Source organism: Oratosquilla oratoria, chromosome 4 (assembly GCF_046742065.1).
Source record: "Oratosquilla oratoria isolate Oo_2021 chromosome 4, ASM4674206v1, whole genome shotgun sequence".
NCBI lineage: Eukaryota > Metazoa > Arthropoda > Malacostraca > Stomatopoda > Squillidae > Oratosquilla > Oratosquilla oratoria.
Window position 1 is genome coordinate 5,798,717 of NC_134780.1, and position 21,427 is coordinate 5,820,143.

The window sequence follows — 21,427 nt, forward strand, 5'->3', positions numbered from 1 at the left end:
TGTGAGTTTTAAATTTCTTTTGACGAAATGCTTGTTAATGATGTTGCACCAGTGTTTTGGTAGTGGGATTTTTCTCAGAGTTGTTCCCACTAAAATACAAAAAAGAAATTTAAGAACTCATGCAGAAGGCCCTGTCAAGACATCCATCTAAAACATCTTGGTCCAAAAGCAAAATAGACCTTAAGAGATACCTTCAAACATTCCAAGATGTATGACATACAATCCACATCATAAAACCAAACTTCAAAAAACCTAGCATCCTGTAGACAGATTTCACTACTATCCATCATATCCAAGCTAATGAAAAGATTGGTCTTCTCAACAAGCATTAGGATTAAACAAGAAAGCACCACCAGAGAATTTTTTTTTACGGACGCAATAGATGTACATAAAGCATTTAACAAAATCCCCAGACACATCAAAAAAAGATCACTTAGACAGACATCCACAACAATGACAAGAATTACCTAACAAACTTCCTCACTTGAGGAGAGTGAAGAGTATTCCAAAACAACAATACATCTGGGATCAAAAGTGTACAGTGGAGTTCTCCAAAGATCAATACTCATACATGTACTATTCAACCTCTTGAGAAGATCTCCCCACACCAAATACAGACCATAACACCAAAGTGCTCACTTAAGCAGATGATCTAATAAAAGCCCAGTACAACTATTACAGAATGGCTTTTAAAAATCATTCAAACTTGTTTGGACATACCAGTTGTTGTAACAAAACAGAATGCTTACACCAGACAACAGTGAATTGAATTGAATCTATTTGGAAACCAACACACACAGCCACAGACGCAGAAACACACACAGTGAAATTGTCAGGCCAACTACTACTTCCATTGGATAGGAGCCCTATCCTGGGCCTCATTTTTGATACTCAAGTCCTTTAGCCCTCACATCAATGGCCTAACAACAAAAGTAACAAGACAATAAACATACCAAGATCAGTAGCAAGCACAAACTTTGATGAAAATTTCTTATCACAGTCTACAAATAACTTATAAAAATTGCATTCAACTAAGCCTCCCTGGCATGGTTCCCTACAATCAAGAAAAAAGGTATCCTACAAACTATACAAAAACTATTAAGAACAATAACAGAAACTCAAACTATTTCTAACAGAACATCTACATACAAACTAAAATCAGTCCCATAGAACAGCTCATAGGAATAATAGATTGTTCTATGCAAGAGACCTCAACCCTGTTCATCCACTACATTGCACAAAATAAACACCACACACTAAAAGAAGAAGAAAAACACCAGCAGGATCTTACTCAGACATAAACAAACACCTGCACCATGCAAAACCACACTCAAGACCACAAAACGCTGCATTCCAAGACCAACCACAAAACTCCTATGGCCATGAGAAATTCTTTCTATGACAAGCAAGAACCACATTGGCATCGAGGTCATCATCCAGCATTAAAACAATGAACTTCAAGGCTACCTACTCTCATCCATTCTCCAAACTTGTCCAAACCACATCTGACTACCCTGTTCTTCTACTCCTGCCATCCTCATCTGCACCCATCTTTTCATATAAATTGTTATGTACATAAATACGAGTATACCATAAGTTCTTCTCCCCCCTCAATAGGGGGGGGCCAAGTCACAGCATATATCCATCCTTCACACATCCAAATACTCATTTGTTGTCCTTTATATCTTAGCTACTTGTGGATGATGGGTTCCATGCCCCTACTCACTGCTCAGGTCACAGGCAATACAGCAAGACACAGCACCTCCACAGCAAGGCCCAATGGCTGAAGCTGGCTTAACCCCACGACCCATTTCATGGCAACCCCCACTCACCTCATCCAATCAAAAAAATGTACAGAGCAGACAAGAAGAAATCCCTTTGGTCTATATCATTTCCTTATCCATTTACAACCAATCTCCACATATACCTATCTCTTACCCTTTCCCTTCCCTGCTTGAAACATATTACTCTTGTATCCAAAGCCCATTTTACACTGTCCATCAAACTCCTCCTGTCTTCCCCTTAAGCCTACTCCATTCACCTCTGCCTTCCACATTTTTTGCCAGTATTTTTCACTCAATCCTTCCACATACCTCTATCATCCCAGCAATTTCATTTATCAACCCTCTCTGCCATCTTTTTCCCACCTTTATTCTCTACCCCACTTCCATATTTCACTCTATTCATCCTTGTAACTCCTACTATACTTATGAAACTCTTATCTTGAACACATTTATGTTCTTTCTGTCTGTCCCCTATAAATTCTAAGCATCTACTCTATACAGTGTCATGGGCATAATCATCCCTTTCTACAGTATTCTCTTTTCATTCATTCCCATATACTTATTCTTCATGACATTTAATTCCCTCTAGGCAGTTCCTTCCTTTACTTACTCTTACACATGCATCCCTACTCCTTCATTCTCTGCTACATATTGCCCTAAATACTTAACCTCTCCACTTCTTCCAGCCTCTCTCCTTTTAAACTTGCCACCAATTCATTACCACTCCTTCCCCTTGTACATCTCATAACTTTACTTTTGCAAACATTTACTTTTAGCATTCTCCTCTCACATACCCTCCTTAACCCTGCCATCAACTGCTTCAGTCTCTCCACTGATTCAGCTACAAGTGCAGTGTCGCTTACCAGCTCCAAACCACTACCCAGTACTCACACATCAACCTTCCACATACACATTGAATAATCACAGTAACATTACACAACCCTGGCACAGACCCATCTTCACCTCAAACCATTCACTCTCTCCATTCCCTAGCTTCACACTAGCCCTACTATCTATACTAAGGGTTTTTCCCCCCTTATAAGGGATAGCCAAGTCAAAGTCATGCCCTCAACAGACTAGCCACTATCCCATACATCCACAGCATATCCCATTGTGCTTTTATGTCAACCCTTTAATACACGTTCTCAAAACCCATAAAAGAACAAGAGGCACCCTTACCTTTTGCCAAAAACTTCTTATATATTTGGCTTACTAAAAAACTTTAGTCTATACACCCACTTCCTTTCCTAAACCTACACTTCTCTCCCCAAATTACACCCTTCATTCCCCTCCTAATGGTTTCAATTAACACCCTCTCATATGCCTTACTAACTACACTTAACATACTGTTCCTCTAAAAGTGCAATATTCATATTTTTCCCATTTTTCTTTGCATAGTGCAACTATACATTCATTCTTCCAGTCCACTAGCATATTTCCCTCTTGGGTACACAATCTCATTAGCCAATCCACTATGTCTGTTCCCCCTTTCATAAGGACATTCCACATTGTACCCATCTTACCCAGGTGCCTTGCCAGCTTTCATTGCTTTTTTGTATCTCTTTTCCTACAACTCTATAATTCTCCTCTCCCATCACAAGTCACTTTCCTGGCATCTCCCATTGTCACAATCAAATCTATCCCAACCTCCTCCACATTCAATAATTCATAAAATAGTCCACCCATCTTCCCCTTACCATCATGACTTCCATTAGCATCTGTCCATATGTATTCTTTAGCTCTTCTCTACCCGATTTACATGTTCAATCTTCTCACTTCCATTTTTTTCTTCATATTTTGTATCAATTACCCCAATTTACAAAATCTCTCCTCTTTATCTCCCTCACCTTGAGTTTTGCCTTTCTTCTCTACATATATATACCAACAGCCATTTCCCCCTTACAAGGGTGGTAGCCAAAAATCAAAGGCATAAAATCCACTCCCACCCATTCCATCCCCACACACTCCAATCTCACTCACCCCACTCCCTCCCTCTTATCTTGGCTCTTCCTGGATGATGGGTCATCCCTACATCTCACCCACTGCCCTGCTTCTACTCTGCAACTAATTTTCATATGTTCACTTTTCTTCCAACAGTTTTCATCTCTTCATTCCAACATTTGCAATCTCTCCTTCAGTTCCCTCCTATCCTCCTCATTCCACTCTTTGTACAATTTAGCACTTCCTCTACTCCTGTTCCTCTTCTATCTTTCACAGTCCCCACCACATCCCTAAATTTCTCATGGTATTCTATCTTTTTCCACTTCAATTGTCTTGTATTATCACATTACTCTTTTTCACACATGCCCCTCAGACATTGCATTTTCACTGCCTCTGCACGACTCGACTTATATTTCTTGCTTTCATCACCCTGGCCTCACTTACATAACAGTGGGAATAACTGTGGTTTCATGCTCAATCATCATTTCCATTAACATGCTATATAAACTCATTAAAACTTACCTGTTTCTTGTCCACCTGAGGTGAAACTGGTGCATCTAAGGTCATGTAGTTCTCCTGATCCTCTTCCACTAAGTCCTCTTCCATATCTTTCCCATCTTGTTCACACTCATGATCATCGTCTGTGGCTTGTTGCGGAGAAAACGGGACATGCAAAGGAATTTCTGGCACACCTTCTTCATGAGGAGTGTCACTACCCAACCCTGACATGAGAATTCCCCGAGAGCTTGTGTCATCTGTTCTAATGCCGGTAACTTTAGCTCTGCTTATTACACCAGAGTTCTCATTATTTGTTACTTGTAATATAACATCAGGTTCAGACTCTATGAGTTCCTCACTACTCATGTTCTCCTCCACATCCTCATCTTCTTCGTCACCATCTACGTCCTCCTCTTCACATTCGGCATTTGAGTCCTCCTCGTCCACTTCCTCCTCTTCTTCCTCTGCCTCCTCTGCATCTGAGCTACACACCGAGCCTTCTTTCTTTTCTCGTACACCTATACCACTCTTTCCGTCAACTTCATCTTCCATATCCCTAGCATCACTATTTTCAAGCTTCTGTTGAGAATCTTGTGACTCATTGCCTAACAGACCCGAGCCATTACTGGTGGCTACAGACGCACTTGTACTTGGACGATGACCCTCCGCGGCGTTGACAGAGTTGCCCGCTTTTGAGCGTAGATCACGAAAACTTCGTCTAAGGCTTCTTCTGGTTTGAGATTGTCTGGTAGAGGCAGAAGTCGCACCTGGTAAACTACAGTACAGGAGAACTCTATTCTGCTCGATTACACTCCTCCCGATGCCGGGCACAAACATCAGATCTTCCACACTGCTAAACTCACTCATAATCTGCAAGGAAACAACTTGCATTAACCAAAATCATATATCACAAATCTCCAATACAAATTTGCACTAATGAATAAACCAATTACATCAGAATAATAGCAGACCCTAACCCATGGCACTAGTGCAAAAGCCAAAAACAATTCAATGATCATGTTCCACATATAGACAATTATGCTATATAGGTTTATAGTTTTGAGGCAGAGAGAGAGACAGAGAGAGAGAGAGGAGAGAGAGGGAGAGAGAGGGAGGGGGAGAGGGGGAGAGGGAGGGAGGGGAGAGAGGAAGGCAGAGGGAGAGAGAGAGAGAGATAGGGGGAGGGAGAAAGAGAGATGGGGAGGGAGAAAGAGGGAGAGAGAGGGATGGGGAGGGATGGAGGGAGGGGGAGAGGGGGAGGTAGGGAGAGAAGGGAAGAGATGGAAAGGAAGAGAAAGGGAGAGGGAGAGAAAGAGAGATAGGGAGAGAGACAGAGGGAAAGAGAGACAGAGACAGAGAGAGAGAGGGAAAGAGAGAGAGAGAGCAAGAGAGAGAGAGAGACAGAGAAAGAGAGAGCAATAGAGAAATATAAAGGGTAAGGAGAGGGAAAGATAAGGGGAGGAGAGATAAGGTGGAGGGTGAGAGAAGGGGGAGGGAGGAGAGATAAGGTGGAGGGTGAGAGATAGCAAGGAGGAAGAGAGTGAGAGGAAGAGAGAGGAAGAGAGAGAGAGAGAGAGGAAGAGAGAGAGAGAGAGAGAGAGAGAGAGAGAGAGAGAGAGAGAGAGAGAGGAGAAAGGGGGAGGGATAGAGGGAAAGAGAAGGAGAGAGAGGGGGAGAGGAAGGACGGGAGGGATAGAGGGAAAGAGAAGGAGAGAGAGGGGGAGAGGAAGGAGGAGAGAGAAAGAGAGGAAGGAAGAGGCAGAGACAGAGAGAGGAAGAGAGGGGGAGAAAGAGAAAGAGATAGAAAGGGGAGAGAGGGAAGGAGAGAGAGAGAAAGAAAACAAAGATAGGAGGAGGGGAGGAGGAGAAAGGGAAGTAGATAGGAGAGAGGTGGAGAGAGAGAATAGAGAGAGGAGAGAGATGGAGTGAGAGAGGAGAAGTAGGGAAGAGAGAAGGGGGAGAGGGGGGGAGAGGGGGGAGAGGAGAGAGAGAAGAGGAGAAAGAGGAAAAGAAAGAGGAGAAAGAGAAAGAGAGAGAGAGGGAAAGAGAGGAGAGAAAGAGACGAAGGAGAGGAGAGAGAAGGATGGAGGAGAGAGAGAGAGAGAGAGAGAGAGAGAGAGAGAGAGAGAGAGAGAGAGAGAGAGAGAGAGAGAGAGAGAGAGAGAGAGAGAGAGAGAGAGAGGGGGGAGGGAGGGAGAGAGAGGAAGGAAAGAGAGAGGAGAGAAACAGAGACAGAGAGAAAGGAAAGAAATATGAAGGAGAGAGAGGAGAGAGGGAAGAGAGGAAAAAAAGGAGAGAGAGAGGAGAAGAGAGAGGGAGAGAAGAGAGAGGGAGAGGAGAAAAGAAGAGGAAAAGAAAGAGAGAGCAAGAGAGAGAGAGAGAGAGAGAGAGAGAGAGAGAGAGAGAGAGAGAGAGAGAGAGAGAGAGGTCAGAGGAAAACTAGTTGAGAAGAGAATGAGGAGAAAGAAAAGAGAAAGGTAAAGGAGAATGAAAGAGGAGAAAAAGAGAGGAGAGAGGAGAAAGGGAGGATGAGAGGAGAAAAAGTTAGAAAATAAATACTGGAAGAAAAAGAGAAAGAAATATTGATAGAAAAAGTGAGAAAGAAATAAAGATTGGAAGGAAGATGTACGAGTAGGAGAAAAGTAAAGACTCTAAGAGAGGAAAAGGTACAAGAAGAGAAAGAGCAAGAATGTGAAGAAGATATAATTTGGAAGACACAGAGTAAATAATATGTGAACTTAAAAAAACACTCCGGTTTGCTTACACTACGAGTGGTAACAATAGCCTCTGCTTTGGCTCTGCCCACGCCATTCAGAGTTTCAAATTCTTCTACTGTTGCAACATTGATGTCCACCACTCTTTCGCCCATCATCAATGCATTCTGAAAAAAATAACAATACAGGTTATACAAACAACATAATGAATTCTGGGGGGGGGGGGGAACAAGAAAAACATACATTTGTACACATGCCTCAATGCCATTATAACAGAGAAAATGGGTGGACCAATGGTAGGACCTGTCTTGGATGGTTCTGAAGATAGACATCAGAAATAATCATGTCCCCATTGGTCATTTTCAAATCCCAGTAACACCCTCATCTTTATCTGGAGGTGAAGCTTGTTTGGTCTGTCTTGGTCTCCGAATAAGCTCAAGATATGTTTCAATCAGCTTCAAATACCGTATCCTCCCATTTCTCTCTCTCTCTCACACACACATGAGCTCTGAGCTCTTCCGGGAGAGAAATAGCTGTTGATCACGAGTCCAACATGTGATCCAAAGACCAAGGTGAATCACACTATACACGATTTCAAGAAAAAACGGGACGTGGAGAGATATGAAAACGGGTCACAACAAGTATAGCTCCCGTCTCGTAAAATACAACTAGGTAAACACACACACACAAAACTAGGTAAATACACACACACACACACACACCTAGTTGTATTATATGGGGAGCTATGCTCAGTGACCCATTTTTGTATCTTTCAGCATCAAGTTTGTTCTTGAATTCTTGTATACTTTTTGCACACACTGTTGCCTCGTCCAATTTGTTCCAGATATCCACCATTCTGTGTGGGAAGCTATCCTTTTTCAGATATCTTCTATAACTATCCTTTTAGAGTTTCTTTTCATGACCTCTTGTTTTCCTCTTGTCCCACTTTAAAAGAGATAATCTATTAAAGTGGGACAAGAGGAAAACATGAGGTCATGAAAAGAAATTCAAAAAGGATACATAAAGAGAGAAATGAGAAATACAGAAAAGGAAGAATGATGTATAACAAACTGAACTTTGGGAAACTTAAGAAATTATTTCAAAATGCAAATTGGGAAAACTTTTTCAAAGAAAAGACACAAGTGGAAAAGAAATGGATGATTTTAATGAAAATTCATAATGAAAGAATACATACCAAGACAGAAACAGGAAAAGGTGTATATTAAGTGCTGGTTCAACAGAAGATGCAGTAAGCAGAGAAAAAGATGAGATAAAGCTTGGAAAATATGAAAAAAGATGGAGAAAAAAAAAAAAAATCTGGAAAGTGGTAAATATATATCAACCATAGAAATGAATATAAAAAAGTACACAGAGAGGAAAAAAGAAACTACGAAAAAACATCATAGAAAAATGGAAAGATCAACCCAAACTATTCTATAGATAAGTGAATGGTAAACTAAAAAATAAACAGGAAGTGGTGAAACTACACCCCGGAAATATAGAATATACAGAAGATTTAGAAATGGCTGAAGTCATAAACAATCACTTCAAGTCTGTTTTCACTAGAGAAAAAGTACAGCAATGAGATGAAGGAATTGAAGTACAATCACCCCCACATGAGGGAAATAACAAAAAGGATCAAACCTTGATGTCAGGAAATCACATGGCCCAGAGGGAATTGCAAATTGGATACTAAAAGAATGTGAGGAAAAATTAATGAACAAAATATATTACAAAAGTTACTCAAAGAAGGAAAAATACTAAATAACTGGAAACATGTCAATATTGTACCAATATATAAAGGAAACAAAGACGAACCAACAAATTACAAACCAGTCTCCCTTACAAGCACTGTGGCCAAAATATGTGAGAAAATGATCAAGAATAGATGGAGAAAACACCTGGGAGAAAACAATATAATAAACCCATGACAATTTAGATTCAGACAAGGAAGATCATGTGCCACAAACTTAATCTATTTCTACTCAAGTCTAATAGATATAATACAAGTAAGGGATAGATGGGCTGACTATGCTTTCCTAGATTTACAAAAGCCTTTGACAAAGTACCACACAAAAAATTATTTCAAAATATTTAAAACATGGGAATACAAGGTAAATTATTACATTGGATGGAGGATTTCTTGCATGGCAGAAAAATGATAGTAGTGTTCTTAGAAAAGAATTCAACTTGGGAGGTGATTTGTGGAGTTCCACAAGGATCAGTGTTGGCTCCAATAATGTTTGCTATTTATGTGAATGATATGGATGAATATGTGAATTGTTACATGAGCTTCTTTGCAGATTATGCTAAATTCCTGAGGAAAGTGAATACTGAAATGGATTGTGAATTACTACAGAGAGACCTAAACAAGGTTTGGAAATAGCCAAAAGTGGGAAGTAGACTTCAATATAAAGAAATGTAGCATAATGGAGTTCAGAAAGAGTAAAAAAATATATATATATCAGGACAATATAATATTGGAATAAAAGGAATAAAAAAAGTGGGATCTGGAAAAGACCTGGGAGTAATCATCTCAAATGACATGTCCCCTGATAAACATACATACATACATATACCAAAGGCTTCTTTTCCCCTTATAAGGGAGGTAGCCAAAAAACAAAGGCATAAAAACCACTCCCACCCATTGCATTTACCTGTCGCACCACCCCATCCATGTATAAATTAAACAGCCAGGGCTACATAACATATCCCTTACAAAGTCCCATCTTTACCTCAAACTCTCCCAATTTCCATTCCTAACACATGCTCTATTACTCTCATAAAACTTTTGGACTGCTCTTAAAAGCTTTCCTCCTATCCAATATATCTGCAATACCTTCCACAGTACCTTCCTGTCAACCCTGTCAAGCCTTTTCCAGATCCATTAAAGCCCTGATAAACAGATTAACAAAATTGTCAGAGAATTTTACAACATTCTAAGATAAATAATGGTGGCTTTTACCTATTTAGATGAAAAAACAGTAAATACTAGTCACACTAATAAGGCCTAGACTGATACTGCTACACTATGGTCACCTAGTACCAAAAAGAATATAAAGAAAATTTAATGAATCCAGAGAGCAGCCACAAAAATGGCCCCAACACTTTCGAACCTGTCATATGAGGAAAGACTGGCTAAATTGAATTTACCAACTTTGCAACAAAGAAGAGAAAGACGCGACTGCTGACCATTTACAGAATCATGAAAGGGACAGCAATACTTGATGGAGAGGACTTATTAAATTGAGATGAGAGAAATACAAGGGGACATGAGAAATTCAAAGGATAGTTATAGAGAAAGAAAAAAAAAAAGAAAAAAAAAAAAAAAAAAAAAAAAATTTTTAACTAAGTTGGAGGATATGTCTAATTGGTATCGTATGGGAAGGGAGCTTTATTTATCGAGTGACCAAAATATAATAATTTCACTTACTGGTTAAAATATAAAATGGGAGATATTGATGATAGACAAAAATATAGTGAATCAATTTAAAGACTGGATGTAAGCAGGGTTGAAATCTTGACCTGAGAAGAAATGATAAGTGGAGTCTCACAAGGTTCTGTATTAGCTCCAATAATGTTTGCTATATATATAAATGACATGGACGAAGGTGTGGAATGTTATATGAACTTCTTTGCAGATGACACAAAACTATTAAAGTACAGAAAAAGATTGTGAATCACTGCAGAGAGACCTGGAAATGGAGCCAAAAGTGGGAAGTGAACTTCAACATCAAGAAATGTAGTATAATGGAGTTTGGAAAAAGTAAAAAAAGAATATCAGGATAATATAACATTGGTACAAAGGAAGTATAAAGAGTTAGCTCCGAAAAGGACCTAGGAGTAATTATCAACAATGAGTCACCAGACAAACATATAAACAAAATAGTCAGAGAAACCTACATTTTACTAAGATCAATAAAGGTGGCTTTTAATTACTTGGATGAAGTAATGGTAAAAAAAAAATATATATATTAGTCACACTGGTAAGACCAAGATTGGAGTATGCTGCGACATTATGGACACCCAGCACAAAAAAGAATATAAAGAAATTAGAAAGAATCCAAAGAGCATACAAAGATTGTCTAAATTGGAACTATCAACCCTGGAACAAAGAAGAGAAAGAGGAGATCTACTTTCTATTTACAGAATCATGAAAGGCATGGAAGTTCTTGACAGAGAAGATTTATCAAAGTGGGATAAAAGGAAAACGAGAAGACCTAAAAAGAAACTCCAAAAACGATAGCTATAGAAGAGATCTGAAAATAATAATAATAATAAATAAAAAAAAATTAGTTTTCCACACAGTGGTGGATGTCTGGAACAAATTGGATGAAACAACAGTGTGTGCAAAAACCATAAAAGAATTTAAGAACAAACTAGATGCTGAGAGATACAAAGATGGGCATAGCTCCCCTTCCTGTATAATGCAATTAGGTAAATATACACACACACACACACACACACACACACAAAAAAAAAAAGCTGGCCAATGACTTCTTCGCCTCCTGTCAGCCAAGGGCATGGATATAATCTGTTGCAGTTTATATAATGGTGTGGAAAAGTGTAGTTTTTCATATCCTTCTGTCATTCTTTCTCCAATTATCATACCTCATTCTAAATTCGTGTATGGAAAATTGCAATTCTTCACATGGTTCAGTCATTCACTCTCCATTGATCATACCATTTTAAATTTATATCTGGTTCCATTTGTGGTACATCAACTCTTGGACTATTCCAGCTATGGAATTTGGTCAGGATTATGGTATGCAAATGATTTATTAGATTCAAATCATTCTTTTTTTCTTGTGATGTTGGCAAAGTTTTAGTCACAGCATTCAGATTGTACAATATTTTCATCTCTGGTATATTTTTCATTGAATAAAATGAAGATCTTGTTATTAATTTTTTTTCATTTTTTTCTATAAATGATTAGAAATAAATTTCATTAACATCTAAAAGTTATTGAAAATTACCAATATGAAGTTTCATTATTGAATGACAACCATAATATTGTCTATATACCAAATGCTTCTTCCCCCTTTAACACTGCTTATTTTGTTTACAAAAATTGTGCCCTTCAGAAATGGCACATTCCAAAACAAATCTTACCATCATGCACTATTACATCACCAGTACTTGAGCTAGTTTATCTTTCCAGTAACACATTAAAGCTAATTTGTTTTTGACAATCAATATCAGCTAATAATACAGAGCTCTAATCAATTCCTGTATAAACCTTTGAGTAACTTAATATGTTTATTCTGTGTGTCACCTGAATGTGTGGAAGACCCCCATACAGACTCTTGATTAAGCCCCGAGTACCTTATTCAACTTCTTTCTGTCAGCCACCTGGCAATTCTATTCAGTCAAGGGAAAACCCTTGGACTCAGCAGGTCTAATCCATTCTTCGAGGATTACGTATCCAGTCATACCAGCATCTCTGCACTCAATATCATAGGTAATCTTAACCAACATCAGACTTCACCCTACAAAGTTGTATGTGGGCCACATTCAAGGAGAGCTTGCCATATCCCAGCAGACCAACCTAAAGGAAGCTAATGTATTTAGCTGACCTGTGTTCCAGGGTACTGACTGCAAGGTGACATGCATTTAGCACTTTAAGGACTGTTTTGGGGAACCTTACAGACCAGAGCCACACATTATTCATCATGTATGAGCATACTCTTTACTCAAGAGGGAGCAAAGAGATGTTCTTCTATGATGTCCCCTTAATTTATTCTTTACCATTACCTCTACCTTCTCTGATCTTTCTCTGCTGTATGTGTGTAAGTATGTGGGGGGGGGATGCCTCCACCATGTTTCCATGTGTGTTGTAGAAGGCCTTTAGATAGAACTGAATTACAAGACTAGGAATCTCCTATTCTGTATTCTTCTCCAATACCCCAAGGCACAACAGGGTCAGAGAGGACTCAAACCAGAGGTGAGAAGATGAATGTGTTGGCAGTTAATAAAACAAAACTGGGTGTGGAAATTGTAGTTTGGGAGAATGGTGGGTTGGGCATCAGGAATGTCGAAAGCATAGGAGGGAAATGGTAACACTTCTGGTAAGTAACGAGATAAGTATATTCCAGAGCAGAGGAAAATGCCATTAAGGATGACATGAGCGAAGGTAAGATTGGGATAAGAGATTTATGAGTGCATATAGACCTAGTAGTGAGAAACAAAAAGAAAAGACCTAGTGGTGAGAAGAGAGAGAGAGAAAAAAAAAAAAAGAAAGAAAAAAAAAAAAAAAAGAGACAAATTGGATTGATATAAACAAGTGTTCTCAGAGGAATGTAATTGTAGTGGTTGGGGATTAGTGTGGAGGTAAGAGATGTATTAGGCCACATAATTAAACTGCTCAAGAAGCAACCATTCCACTGAGGGCATTGAGCACATCCTACACTGCCCCACACTAACCATCCCTTGACAACAACACAATATTTCTTCCTTGAGTGACTTATGGGCCTGTCTTATGGGTGTTGCCAGTTACCCAGGGGTTGTTGATATCCTGGAAGAGGGATCTGTCAATAGATCAACAGATTAATCCTTGTTTCTAGTATACTGCATAACTTTTGACAACCCAATACTCTGCTAATTCAGGTTTCACACATTTTGATATGATGTTTGCACCAGGTGGTCCTATGAGGAGGAGGAGGAGGTCTGAATCACGATGCAACCCATCTTCAAAACCCATATAGTTCCTCACCACCATCTGGAGGTGTACACCATATAATCCAGTGCTCAGTATCCAGACTGGGCCCAAGATTCCCATCTCGACTGTATTTCCTTCACCTTTTCTCAAGGGGAGTGCTGACAGCCTGTGACTACCCTCCTCTCACTACTACAAGTCAATGACATAAGTCTCATACATATACAATGCAGAGAGCAGTCCAATGCATTTTCCCTGGGAGATCTATGGGATGGTCCAAGGACTGCCACAAGTTGCTGTGAAGCTGTAGGCTTCCAGTCTGTAAAACTTGAAGCAACAATTATCATCATATTTTGCAATTCTGTTGCCTCGAAAATCATGGGCTTGAAATCCAAAGCTCCACAACAGCTGGCAATACTCTTTGGGTCCTTGGACTATTGTCTGTGGTGTACCTAGTGTGGAACCATTTCTACATCATTAGATTATAGTAGCTGTAGTGGGGGCAATCAACAGTTGTTGGAACTCCTTATGTGTACAGTTAAAGTTGATAGATCTTGGGATAAGTTCAGAGACTGCTCAGGGGTGTTAATGGGTTTTGAAGATGGACAGCAATTTTTTTTTTCTGACACCTTACAGAACTATTACAAGTATCCACCATTGGGTGTCACAATTCTAAGTAATAGATATACACAAGATAATTTAAAAGTTACTGAACATCAATTTTGTTAAGCTCCCTTTCTTATTCCTACTCAACAAGTACCTCAAAGTTAAATAAAGCAACCTGGTAGCAGCCAGAATGAAAAGTAGTCCTCCCTCATTTTCTATGGATTTGATCATATATGTTCATTTCACCCCCATTGTTATTAGTTCTAAAATAAAATATTTACATTATGTGCCATCCCATCAGATGTTACTGATTGCGAGCATCATGTTCCTGTTTTCCTGACAAACATTAATAATTGTCTGTATGCACCATTCTGAACATAATCACCTAAAGCTATCATGCTTCAGAGATCAGCATGGCTCCTAAATACCTCTGCAATAGTGCAACTGAAAGTAATCTCAATAATGGGCCAGAATAAAGAAAAAACATCAAAGAAACTTAGAAGTGGAATGAGCTATACCATTGCTGGTCATCAGAGAGGCATAAACAAGTTACATAAGGTACATATAACCATGGGCATTTTTCCCCCTTTCCATGGGAGGTAGCTAAAATCAAAAGGCATAATTACACTCCCACCCATTTCATCCCCACATACTCCACTCCCATTCACCACCCCTCCCTCCCTTCCTCTTTCCTTGGTTCTTCCTGGATGATGGGTCATCCCTGCATCTTGCCCATTGCCCAGGGTCAGAAGCAATGCAGCAAGACACAGCACATCTACAGCATGCCCACTTCATTTAATTGGCACCCCCCCTCCATCCCCTCATGGAGAAAAAGAGAATATGGGAAGAAATCCCTTCAGGCTGTATCAGAATATCATTCATACATAACCACACCTTAACCCCCCATCCCCCACCCACTCCCTTCCATGCATCACAGCATCATCTATACACACACATTCTCCACTCACCCCTATCTTCTGTCTTCTCCCTTCCTTCCTCAACAGACATCCCCCCTCTTTCTCATCATCCCTTTTACCCCATCCATCCATATCATCCTTTGTCACCCCCTCATGTTCACTCCATCCACCTCTGCCTTCCACACCTCTTTTACTAATCTTTCTTCACTCATTCTTTCCATGTGTCCAAACCATCCCAATACTCTTTCATCAACCCTAGTTATCAAACTAATCTATTTCTAAGAAACAATGAAATTAATCTGCATATAACATGAGTAGTTGAAGATGGAAAAAAATTTAAGACATGGGTACTTTACTGTCAATATTAAAGGTATATTGTACCCTTCCAAGTGGAATTCTTTATCCAATTCAAGTTTAACCTCTTCCTTTCCAAAGTTGCACCACAAAATTGAATAAAATAGTCTAGTAGCAGCTAGAATAAAATGTTGTGTACTGTTCTGTATTGCAGGATCAAGGCAAGTTTGCATCTTGTAAATCATACAAATTCTTGAGCACACTATAAATTTGTGCTGTAATCCTGCCACAAGGTTATGGGTACAGAAGTCCCTCAATTAACACGGATTCAAATAACACGGATTCAATCACACACTGATTTTATTTCAAAACCATCTCAAATGTAGAGAACCGTTTTAAAATTCACGCCGAGTCGGAGACGCATACGCACACACGCGGCAACATCGCAAACATTTGTGGTGACTGTTTTCTATCTTACCATATACAGTCGATCCTCAGATAACGCGGTCATTATGTACTGGGAACTGCTCAAACAAGGGTGTGGGGCGAGGGGATAGCCGTGGGTGGCTGCCTGCAGTCACGTGTCAACCTCCGGGAACTGATGCAGGTGGGAGGGAGGGGAGGAGAGGGGGAGTAGGGGGGTATCCAACAAGCTTTAGCTTGTCGCTTCCACCACCCGCGCCGTGCTATCGTGAAATTTTACAGCCCTAACCTGTTGAGGTGTAATGTTTCTTTCGTTTGGAACACAACTAATAAGTCTGATAATGACTGCGCTTATTGTGTCTAAATTTCTCTTATGAGGTTCTTGTTGTTACTGGCAGTGGTGGTTTGGGAGATCAAAAACAGACGTATACACGGTTACACACAGGTAGACACGCACATGTAGACACGTGTTAGACAACCAGTGTATATTAAGAATGCGCATGCGTGTACACACAAATACGAACACAGACACATCCACGTACATGCTTACTTGTACATGTGAACACAGACACATACACACACACACACATGCACACACACACACACCACACACACACACACACATACATACGCCACATACACACACATATACATACGCCACACACACACACACACACGTGTATACGCCACATACACACACACATGCATATACACCACATACACACACATGCATATACACCACATACACACACATGTATATACGCACAAACACATACATACGCCATAAACGCCACATATATACACCACATACATACATACGGTTCTTGGTATTTAATATGGAATGTCAGCATACGCGGATTTGGTCATACACGGTAATTTCAGGAACCTAACCCCACGTTATTTGAGGGACTCCTGTATATCATAATGTACAGATTTCATAGGTTGAATTCAAAGATGAACTATTTGAAAATGACAACCACAAATTGAAATTACACAAACTCAGCATCAGAGCTGGACATACACAAACATCATGAACAGGATGCTACATGCTAACTGGCTAACAATAGATAGATTCCACAATCACTGGTTCTCTCTCAAAGAAAGAAATGCAACTAAACTATCCACCTCCCCAAACTAACATGGATTTAGTAAGAGGCACTCCATAAGTCTACTGCTCACAAATACCCCAGCAAATCCAGGAGTGATTCTACAAGAAAGTTCCACCAGAATGTTTATAGTATCTATAATCATAAACAAAACATCTGATAAAGTTCCCAGATGTATACTTTCAATAGAATACACACATTCACATCCATGACAAAAAAAAAATAAATAAATAAATAAATAAAAAATAAAATAAAATAAATAAATAAATAAATGCAGGTACAGCGCAGAATAACACAAAAATAATCAAATTTCTGAGACATAAAGACTACATGAGAGTCACTCAAGGACCTTGCATAAGCTGTTAACCACATCACAGTTTATCTCCCAACACCACATCCAAAGTACCCACTTCTGCAGATTATCCTGACAAAAATAACCTAAGGGAGAAACTTCAAAATAGCAGCTAAGAACACCCAAATTTACTTAAACTAGAACAACAGCTCTGAAATAACAGAATGGAAGCCTCACCCCAAAAATCATTAGTAACACTGCTCACTCCAGATAATCATGAATAAAGAAAAATAATTGAATATTGAAATCAAAAGGACAAACCCCACCACAGAAAAGATGCCCAAAAACTCTAGGCCTCACTTATAATACTCAAATGATCTTTACATTACAAACCTAAGGGTGAAAATCATAATGAAAAGAAACCTTTGGAGAACTAATTAGTCTACAATCCACTATGCTTCCACAACTTGGTTCCCAACAATCAGCAAAACAAACATGCTTTACAAAGCATAGTAAATAAAGCATTAAGAATAATAACAGGATGCACTAAAACTATTTCATTAGAACACTTACATTCAGAAATAAAAATCCACCCATAGATATCACATAAAAATGACAGGTACACAAATTATAAGCTAGAGATCTAAACCTAACTCACCCATATTATTAGAAAATGCATGCACAACCAGTTGAATGTAACAAAAACCCACATCAGCAGCATACTACTGAAATGTACACATTCTACAACCTGTACCATACATCCACACAAAAACACATTGACAGCCAGATCACAGAGCAAGTTCTAAAAGATACACTACCAAACTCAGAACTCCACCAATCCCCTAACATTAGCTCCACTGATAACTCCATCTCAAGAGATGCAAGATTCAAGAACCACACTAGCACATTTGTGTTTAGGAATCCAGCTCCTATCAACACAGAATAGAATCATGCTGCCCAAGATGTAAAAAAGTAACCATCACACAATGGACAATGAACATCTCATCCTACACTGTCCTAAAGCCTGTCTGATGGCTGGTGCCAGTTACCTGAGCTGAGGCTCTTGTGCAAGAGAGACCTAGGGCAATGGATTGACTGAATGGCATGATATTATAGAAACTTTGAAGATAAGCTCATCTCATGTAAAATTGTGAAATTTCTTTTGAAGGTTGAGTCTGACACTTACTTTTAAAAAAAATAAAAAATAAAAAATGGACACTTAAGAACAGGCATAGATGATGGGCAAATATTCTTTAAAGTGGCCTTATGTCCAAAAAGAAAATTGTGACATATACCAATATATATTCTATTCATGAAATTAAACAGCAAATTCTTTTTGTGCCCCCCCTCCCACCTTGAAAATCCACAGCTCTTCATTTCCTCTCCTAGTTTATTGGCTAAAGTGTTTTTTCATGCCATCCTTAACACTGTCACCATATATCATAGAACATTATTTGATATCCACTTTTAATCACAAGTAATAGTACTTGAATTATATAATAAAGAAAACCACTGGAGAAAAGGTACACTAAGTTTTACCAACCCAAATATTTGGCAACTACCCAGTACCACTGAATACATGTATTAGCCTAATTAGGTAAGTTATTGACTCACATTCAGAAAAAAGTAAATCACAGAGATCTACAAATCAGCCTTAGTTTTACCTATAATACATCTTGAAATTTACCGACTATTATGATACAATTTTAGCTCTTGAAGTGAACGAGAAATTATCACCACTAAGCTTCCTACTGCCCCCAAAATTTAAGATTATGGTTGGTTATATCAAGAGCTGTATACCGCAACTATTTGGTCCATCAATTTAAAGTACTGCTCTCTGACCCCAAAATATAACATCCTTGACACAAATGTTAGGCCATTTACTACCTAATCACTCATTTCATTATATGGCAGCAAATTACAAGCGAGGATAAGAGAATGTATGGCTATAGTGGCAATGAAATAAATATACTTAACAATAAACAACTAAATGATAACCATTCCCAAACTAGCATTGGCAATGCAAATTAAAAATGTTAACTGCATGGTCTTCTTATTAATACAAAAAATCCATCTTTTTTTTTACTTTCTCTCATACAAAACCCAGAATATGAATCAGCTGGTTTGCTTTTCAACATTTTGTAAACACTGCATAATCAATATTCCCACCAACAATACAAGAAAAAATGTCTATGTTTACCACATGATTTTCACAATCATGTAGAGTAAGTTTAACATGGAATAAAACTATCTAAGATCTATACACACTTTTTTAAGCAATACCTAAGGACATATAAGGTCCAATTTCTGATTGCACTATCCCAAAATGGTCAACATGTCTTAAATAAAATATGATTGAAATTATGGCAAAAAAACTAAATCCGGAGTTTGCTTATGGATGTTCTTGTCCATGTGAGATAAGTTTTGTTGGTTTTATATGCATTTTAGTATAGCTAAGAGGTCCTACTTGCATTCGTCCTTGGCCACTTTGTCTTCTCTTTCCAGGCTTATTGCTAGGCTGGTTTCCATGTTCACCGTCCAACATACCTGACTCCCTCAACCCAAAACGTCTTCCCTATGTACCTACACAAATCACTCTCACCTATTGATGCACCTTTACAAGAAAGAAATGTATACTCTAACAAAATAGAGAATAAAACAAGCGAACACATTGGATGCCTACTTCTAGTCTGGGTTTGTTTTATCTATCCCCAGAATACGGAGTCAAAAATCACAGTACATGCCTTGTTAGCATACCCAACTCGTCCTGAATTCTGCCACTTCTAGCTCCTACTTACTGTGGGAAATACTGGATGATTTAATTTTTACATGGGGTACATGTTATTACCTGGAAACACTAGTATGGATGCTCCTCCAGCGAGAATAATCACAACAAATCCGCCATGTTGGATATCCGGGGGAACCTCGGGCGAAGACCTTGAGGCGCGCAATTTGAAGGGTCAGGGTGGGGCAACAAAAATACCAATTTTATGTAATAATTGAAGACTTCTTAGAGTGAAAATTTCTTTTTTCTTGAAGGAATTTGAATTAAGGGAGCTATAATGATGTTATCTATTAAGATTTCTTATGTATTTGAGATTGTATCCACGTGTACATGCGAATAACCTACACGGGGTGAAATTTTCGAAAATCTACAAACTTCATCCAAAGAGCTGCAAATGACCTTGCTATGGGCACGAGACTGTCTGGAAGGGATTTTTATTAACAACTGCAGAGGAAACCTACCACTTTTCATGCGTTGTTACATTTGAGGCATGAATGAATAAACAACAGTCACTGGATGAGGAGTCCACATCCTAATTGGCTTTCACAGGTACATAGAAGCAGAACACCAAATTGTAAAGTGTAAAACACGGGCACTCTTTGTGGTAAATGTGTCAGTATGTGTAATGAGGACTTATATTGCTCTCAATTTCACAACTTATTGTGCTAAGTTCAAGTCCGAATTTACACTACGCAAGTCCATACCATTCTGCCCTGGGACCGAGTTTGAGCCCTGACGATCCGAATCTGCGTCCGGGACACACTAAAGTCGATATCCGATTTTGTGTTCGAAACTTCGAAACATCGCCTTACTTTTAAAGTTCAGGTTTTAGATTTCCGCTACTCTACACAATTAGTCAACCAATCAACTAACCAGTCAATTAGTCAAAGAATCATTAATGAAAAGAAACGTTAATGTGTTTTTCTCCCATCTTCCTCGTACATTCTATATATTCTCCATAACCATGGTGTGCAAATTAAATAGTTTGTGAAAATGTCGACATAATGTTCACATCTGAGCTGAGAGAACGTATAAAAAATTGTGTACATAATATAGCAATCACACTGAAACTATAAGTACACGCTAGATATGTGCACTAAGTACAAATTACAATTAATTCATATGCTATTTTAGTGCGCTGATTCACCAAAGTGATGAAGATAGTTGTAGCGCTGAACACAGCTATCTATATAACAATAAGCTTCCAAGGATATTCAAGATGTGGGGTACGTTGTGCCAAATCAGGTTTAGTACATGCCTCTCTCTCTGCTATTTGATTTCATTCTGTATAAAGTAAAGGAAACTATATGATACATTGAGTAGGCTATCACTTTTTACATACATATACCAAAGGCATTTCCCCCCTTACAAGGGAGGTAGCCAAAAAGAAAAAGGCATAAAAACCATTCCCA

The 21,427-nt window shown here is 38.8% G+C and overlaps 1 protein-coding gene across 4 annotated transcripts in view; it reads right to left on the reverse strand.

Annotated features, from left to right (window-relative positions):
- The window catches only part of LOC143024602 (F-box/WD repeat-containing protein 7-like), a 40,030-nt gene extending 19,219 nt beyond the window's left edge, over window positions 1–20,811 (reverse strand). For 2 of the 4 annotated variants that reach the window (XM_076183457.1, XM_076183454.1), the window contains exons 1-3: window positions 20,720–20,811; window positions 6,988–7,104; window positions 4,248–5,093 (exon numbers count right to left, since the gene is read on the reverse strand). In XM_076183457.1, coding sequence (XP_076039572.1) covers window positions 4,248–5,093; window positions 6,988–7,104; window positions 20,720–20,722 — 966 coding nt within the window. In that variant the 5' untranslated portion in view covers window positions 20,723–20,811. Of the gene's footprint in view, window positions 1–4,247; window positions 5,094–6,987; window positions 7,105–20,078; window positions 20,166–20,476; window positions 20,661–20,719 lie in introns of those variants that run through there. The other 2 variants (XM_076183456.1, XM_076183455.1) reach the window with 2 other exon arrangements.
- Window positions 20,812–21,427: the final 616 nt, after the last annotated feature.